The 6,888-nt window shown below is 58.6% G+C and overlaps 1 protein-coding gene across 1 annotated transcript; it reads right to left on the minus strand.

Moving 5' to 3' along the window:
* Positions 1-2,158: 2,158 nt before the first annotated feature.
* Positions 2,159-6,308, minus strand: VSX1 (visual system homeobox 1). Its single transcript, XM_021534881.3, has 5 exons — positions 5,910-6,308; positions 5,465-5,543; positions 5,081-5,204; positions 3,987-4,167; positions 2,159-3,367 (listed from the first exon to the last, which is right to left on the minus strand). The coding sequence occupies exons 1-5, from the start codon at positions 6,277-6,279 to the stop codon at positions 3,102-3,104; spliced, it is 1,020 nt and encodes a 339-aa protein (XP_021390556.1). The 5' UTR covers positions 6,280-6,308; the 3' UTR covers positions 2,159-3,101.
* Between the last annotated feature and the right edge of the window lie 580 nt (positions 6,309-6,888).

Raw genomic sequence — 6,888 nt, forward strand, 5'->3', positions numbered from 1 at the left:
ATTGCAGTGCCCAAAACTGCCCCCAGCACTCGAGGTGAGGTTGCCCCAGTGCAGAGCAGAGGGGACAGTCCCCTTTCTCATCCAGCAGGCGATGCTGTGCCTGATGCACCCAGGACAGGGTTGGCCCGCACCTGAAGCAGTCTGGAGAAAGTCAGAGGCTCTGATCAGCGCCTGTGCCCTCTGCCAGAGGCTGCTCGTTGTACCCAGTGCCTGTTGAGGATGCAAGACGAGGGTAATGAAACACAAACCTCGCAGGATTCTTTAATTCTGCATCCACAGGAGACGTCCAGACGCGCCCCTGCAGGGGTCTGTGGGAATAAGGGGAAGGAGTGAGGCTTCCAGCCGCCTCTGGGCTCCAGCCAGCCTCTTCCTTTCCTGGGCTGTTCGCCGTGTCCCATCGCGCAGCTCCACACGAGGGAGTGCTTACAAAGCGTTCGGACTCGCTGCCTCTGAGCTCCCAGTCTGAAAATCCAACCTACAGCTTGGGAGGATTGGCCAAAACAAAGAGGCACAGATATTAATATTGTTTATGTTGTGCAGAAATGGCACCATGAAGATGCTTCTGCAAATGCAGCCCTGCAGCCTTCTCTGCTCTGGGCCCATCACTGGGACATAAGAAAAATTTGACTACCGTTTTATCTCTGTTTTAAAATAAGGGAAATCAAGCAAAGGGAGTGGGACACTCCCATCACTGCCTTGCACCCCGCGGGTGCCTGGCAGTCAGCTTCCAGTCAGTGAAGAGATCTGCATGTGCAGAACACTGGCTTTGAATTTACTGTCTTTTCTTGCCTGGGCCACTGGGAAGGGATCTTCTGCTTGAGCAAGCCCAGCACTTGTGGCTGAGGGATGCCTGAGGCTCCTTATAAAGGCAAGCTCATGGCACCAGGCCCTGATGCGGTCACCAGGACGGCTGTGGGGTCTCACATGGGCAGCAGTGGAGATGTGTGCAAGTGGCAGCATTACCTTATGTCAGGGTCACACTCTTGTCACTGGCCCAAGCCTGAACCACCACTGGCCGAGCCATGGCTGGGTCTGGCTGCCACTGATCTCAGGATGGATCAAACCTAAAGCAACAACAAGAATGTTCTGCCCTACTCCTATTGCTGCTCCCAGCAGTGACATTGGAGGACAGTGGGCACTTCCCTGCCAGGGTTAGTGCAGGCAGCAAACAGTGACTCCCTGCTCCGAGGAGGGCACCAGACCCTGTCACCAGGAGCTGAGTCTGGGCAGTCACTGCCATCCACCAGCATCTGTACCCCACAGCCCAGCACGTGGGAAGTGCCTCGGGCCAGTAGCCCTCCTCTTGGCTCCTCCTTCCCAGCATGTGGTGAGAGCTGGGAGCCCACCAGGCACTACCAGGAGCTTGAGTGGTCTGCACCCTGTGCATGCTGGAACTACAGTGTCTCCCCTTGTAGCACTCGTGGTGGTGACGTGCTTGCTCTCACAGCACCGCAGCCAGCACAAGGCAAAGAGCCAGGCCATCTGCACGCAGGCAGAGCAAAGGGGGGAAAAAAAAAAGGATTGCAAGCATCCAGTGCCAGCGTGGCACAGCCCAAATAAAAGGTTTGCAGATGCTGCTCAGGCAGGATTAGGCCTCCAATGTGCTAAGTCTCGGCTCTCAGTGAGCCTAATTGCTGCTGCAATAAGCCCTGGCTGGTCCTTTCCTGAACCGTGCTCTCCATAGCCCCCCCAGCAAACTTTTTTTTTCCCCAGCAAAGCTTGTATTTGCGATGCATATGTTACCCCTCCCCCAAGCCGCCTGGTGGGGTCTGGCCAAGCAAAGGAGGGGAAAAGCAGGAAATCTGCACGTGCCACTTACTGCTCTGCTCTTCCCAGGAACTGTCCCCACACTCTCCCCCTATCCAGCACAGTCTGTGACTGCATCCGTGAGAGCAGCCAGGCCCAGCAGCAGAGGCCGGACCAGGTGACAGCATCAGTACCTGGCCACACACCCCCTGAGCTGCAATAAGACACTTTCCAAACTAGAATTACTGATACTTTAATAAAACCCTTTGATAATTTTCCATTATTTTTTGGCTGGTAGATGAAACTGGAGGTGTTCCAGGCGAGCTGTGAAGGCATGTGCATGGGCTGGTTCAGCAACTGCCATGAGATGTGTCAAAGAAAGGTATAAATTGCAATACAGAGCATGAAATCCAAAGATACAACACAATTTTATTTATGGATGTGTAATAAATAAATGGTGGACAATACAGGAAGAGCCACATTCAAAAATCCAGATTACTAAAGTGCTTTTAGACATAAATATAGGGTGACCAAGAAACAGCTCTGACATTAACACTTTTTACAGACAATTACAAAAGATCTTATGTCACTTCACAAAATTGTTTAATTGCTCCAGGGTACTATGGCTTGCTTTTCAAGAAGGTCTGTTCTATCATGCATAGTGTGGCAAGTGACATTCAAGAGTGTACAAAATCATTGCATAAACAAAAACGTCCTTACCCCCTTCTCCCAAATACGAGTTAAGGAAGATACACAGTGTAAATCCAGTGATAAGGCTGCACTGGCAGGCTAGATCCTCAGGGAGTATAAACCTGCCTCTCTGTCAGGTTACACCAGCTTGAGGATGAACCATACCATGTTTAAAAACCCTGCTGCTCCTCGAGGTGGAAGATTTGTGTGTTCAGCATGGAAGGACTCACACACAGGCGGTGCGCCGGGGTGGAGGTGCTTGGAGAAGGCGTCTGTAAACTCCTGTAAACTCCTGCACCATCCTTGCACCTTGTGTTGGAGGAGGGAGCAACTCCCAGTGTGTTGCTTGTCTTTGTGCTTCTGAATAGCTGGGGAAGTGGTCCCAGCATGGAGGAGAAGGGGGCTCCTCCCCAGCAGCAATTGGTGCTGATCACAATGTGCTCCCACCCTCGCACTGCTCTTGGCCCCTCTGCCACCCTCCACCCTAGCTCTGATGAAAAGTGAACAGCTTGAAAGTGAGGGGATGAGGGGATATGTGTGCCCAGTTTTAAAATGCCCTGAATTCAGATAAAAGTTCCATTATTTAAGAAAAAAATATATATCAATAAATATTGTGGTCTCGCCAGGACGCTGTGAGGTCTGGCCTCCTCAGGGGCAGCTCAAGCTCAGTGGTCCCTGTCGTTCTGCTCTGTAGGGGTGTCCCCGTTGATGTACTGCCTCAGCACACCCCTCTTCTCGTGCTTGGCTGTCCTGGAGAGGTCGATGGCTGTGTCCTCCAAGTCTTTTGCAGGCCCAAGCTTGTCAGAGCCCTTCTGGGAACTGGCCTGTGTCCCTTTGAGTTCCTCCTCCTCCTGCTCCATTCGCCAGCCATCAGCCAGCTTCTCTTGGCTCTCTGCCTTCCTGCTTACCTCCATGGACTTTTTGTGCATACCTTGCAGAGGGGAGAGAGCAAAGCCAAGGTTGCTTATTTCTGCTTGGGACGGCTCAGAATCACCTCCTGAATTACTGCTGCTTCCCTCAGTTCTTGCCTGCATCCCAAGGAAAGCTCTCTCTAACTACTAGCCTTTCCCATCCCAGAGCCCTGCCACCTGCTCTCTGCCACCTGGGGAGATGGCTTGTGGAAAAATTAGTCTGTACCTTCCCTGTAGCAGGGAAGGCTTACAGGGAGAGGTGTGCTGTAATGACCCATTCCAATCTGGATTTTGAGTTTGTATGAGCAGAGGGTAGCTCTGAGGTAGCTCTGAGATATCTTCAGTTTAAGGGCGGGTGGTAGTGACTTCTTAGATGCCTTGCAACTCCCATGCTGCCTGCTAGCACTGCAGAGTGATACCCACCCAGGTGCGGGCACCTGTCTGACACAGCAGTAAAAGGTTTTTCTTTTCCTAGCAGTTCTTTGCAAGGAGGAAGTGGAAAACCAAGGGTACTTGGCAGTCTGTATACAGCTCAGGGCCAGGGAGGCCCCATTCATTTCTGGAAAAAGGCAAGGGCAGCCATATGAAAGAAGAAGCTGAGCCCTGATCCCCCCAGCAGCACCCCAAGTTCCCACTCACCCAGCAGCCATGGGGCGCAGGATCCCACCAGGCCACTCTTGGCAGAGTTGATGATGGACTCGGGCAGGGGGATGGAATGCCTCACCATGGCCCCATAGAGGCCGTACTCAGCCATCACGCTGCTCCGGCCCCAGCACTTCTCCCGCTTCCGCCACTTGGCTCTTCGGTTCTGAAACCAAACCTTCAGGGGTAACAGCCAGGAGAGCACGGAGGGGTGGGGTTGGGGAGGAGACAGCCCCGTGACCGGGTGTGCAGGGCCCATTGGGAATGGGGGAATGACCACCCAGAGCCAAAAGTCAGCCGTGGGGTGAGCGGAGGGGTTGGGTGGTGCAGACACAGGGTGTGGACACGCAGGTGGCACCAGGACGGCAGCCGGGGCGGCGTGTGGGGAGGGGTGTGAGGGAGGACACACACGTGGGTGTCAGAGAGGGGAGGAAGGGGGAGAGGGAGCACACGTTAACATGAGGCTGATCGTGACACAGGAGGGTGATCCCAGCCAAAGTCACCCTACGCTGCTCCGCCAGCCCACAGGGCCTCCCTGCCTGATCCACAAATCACCAACCTGTCCAGAAAAAGGGCTCCATAATGCAGTGACCAATGATGACAGAAGGTGCTCAGGTCCCTCTTCCCACCCCACTCCTCTGTTTGAAGGTTCAAGGGAGTAGATATAAGCAGGCTGCTGCCCAGACCACCACCTCATTCTTAAGCCTCTGAGCTGTTCCATAGGGGAGCAGGATCAGGCCCTAAAATGCCACGTGTTCCTCAAAGGGGCAAGCTAGTGAGCAAGCTCATGTGTGACAGTTTGGCCCAGCAGCTCCAAATTGCTCCCAGCTCCTGCCTGAATGGGAGAACAGAGCCAAGTTGCCAGTAATAAGCGACTGCTGGGGCCAGTTCAGTCCCCTTGTTCTGCATGTCCATTTGGAGGCTGTTCCATGCCAGCAGGCAGAAGCTGAGCCTCCCCCCAGGCGCCCTGCAGTGTTTCAGTGCCACCACATTCCCACCATCTGCACCCGCTGTCACAGAGCAGAGGAGACAGCCAGATGCTGGCGGCCCACAGACTCCTCGGAAGAGAGAGGACCGCTGCAGCCACCTACCTGTATTCTGTCCTCCGGCAGTTCCGTCTTCACAGCCAGCATCTCCCGGGCATAGACGTCGGGGTAGTGTGCTTCATTGAAAGCCTTCTCCAGCTCCTCCAGCTGGTGAGCTGTGAATACAGTCCTGCCGAGAGGACAGAGCATCCTGTCACACTGTCCGGACCCTTGGGCAAACAGCGAGGCTGGCAGCCCCCCCCACGCTGAGGTTTTCCTCCGGAAAATCCTCCCCCCACCCCAGCTGCAGCCCTCCTCTTTCCTCCTTTTCCTCCCTTTATCCCCCTTGGGGATATTGACCGCCCCAGCCTGGGGATCGGAGGAACAGCGAGAGGATGGTGGCAGCAGCGAGGAGGTGAGAACGGGGACAGCCTGGCTCCCGGGCGCTACCTGTGCCGGCGTTTCTTCCTCTTGATCTGGGAGGTAGTCATCTTCAGGTCGCTGGCGTCCCCGGACAGGCTGTCTTCATCTGGCAGCAGCATGCGGGAGGGGAAGAGTCACGTTCCCGTCGAGAGCGGGGCAACCGAGCGCAGCTCCCCAAACACGGTTCCAGCCGCCCGCGGGGAGCAGGCGCGGGGCACGGAGGGGTCCCCTCCCACAGCTGAGCCCTCGGTGCCGCTCCGGTGATGCCATCCCGGGGCAGGGAGTGGGAGCCCACACTTGCCGGAGGGCCAGAGGAGCGGCATCCCGGCGGGACGGGCGGCACGGGAGCCGATCGCGCACCGCCGGGAGGATGCCGGCCGCGGCCGCAGGTGCGAGGCAGCCCCGGCAGTGGCTCCGGACGGGGGTCCCCTTGCGCGCCTGAGCGGCCACCCTCGACCCCGACCCCGCTCACCGGAGATGTTCTCCTTGTGGCGGCGGGCGGCGGGAGGTGGCCCGGGAGGCGGGCGGGGGCCGCGGGCGGGCAGGAGCGGCAGCGGGGCGGGCAGCAGGCACGGGGCGCCCGGGGCCCCCAGGCTGCACAGCAGCCCCAGCCCCAGCCCCAGCGCCCCGCCGCCCTCGTAGCCACCGGCAGTGGCGGCCGGGGGGGGCCCGGGGGGCGGCTGCAGCTCGGCTTCCAGCCCCAGCAGGTCGGTGATGGCGAAGCCCTTAGCCCGCAGCCCCGCGCCTCCCGGCCGCGCCGCCGCGCCGGGTGTCACCGGTACGGGCACCGCCACCGGCCCCGCCGCCGCGCGTCCCCCCGACGGCTCCGCCCGGCCCGGCATCGCCGCCGCCGCCGCCTGGCCCGGCCACCACCGCCCGCCGCCCTTTTTATCGTCCCGCCGCCGGTCTCGGCTCCAATCACACTCCAGGCCGGCGGGGGGGCGCTCCCAATCCCCGGATTAGCAGCCTCTGTCCCCCCTCCCGCCCGCGCGGGTCCCGCGCCCCTCCCCCGGCCCTCCCAGGCCACCGCCCTGCCCCCGGCGCCCCCTCTCGCCGTCCCTCCCTCCGTCCCCCTCGGTCCCCGCCCCTCGGTCCTCATCACCCCCCGCCGGGTCCCCTGCGGTTTCGCTCAAACCCTCTCCAGGACCCCCTCTCAGTACCTGTCCCGCCCCGGCCCGGTCAACCTGTTCCCCCCCATGCCCCATAAATCCCCCTCACATCCCCTTGGGCTCCCTCTCCGGGTTTCCTCCCAGGAACCCCCTGCTGTGTCCCTATGTCTCCATATCCTCTCTTCCATTGCCTGGCAGTGCACTCCCCAGCACCCCCATTCCAGCCCAAGACCCTTCAGCCCCACATCCCAGATGGGACATCCCACTGGGCTCAGCACCCTAGAGACAGGGATAAGAACAGGCAGGGGCTGTTGGGCAGGAACCTCCCTGACCCCAGGTGTC

This window comes from Lonchura striata, chromosome 3, assembly GCF_050655825.1.
Source record: "Lonchura striata isolate lonStrDom1 chromosome 3, ASM5065582v1, whole genome shotgun sequence".
NCBI classification, from domain to species: domain Eukaryota; kingdom Metazoa; phylum Chordata; class Aves; order Passeriformes; family Estrildidae; genus Lonchura; species Lonchura striata.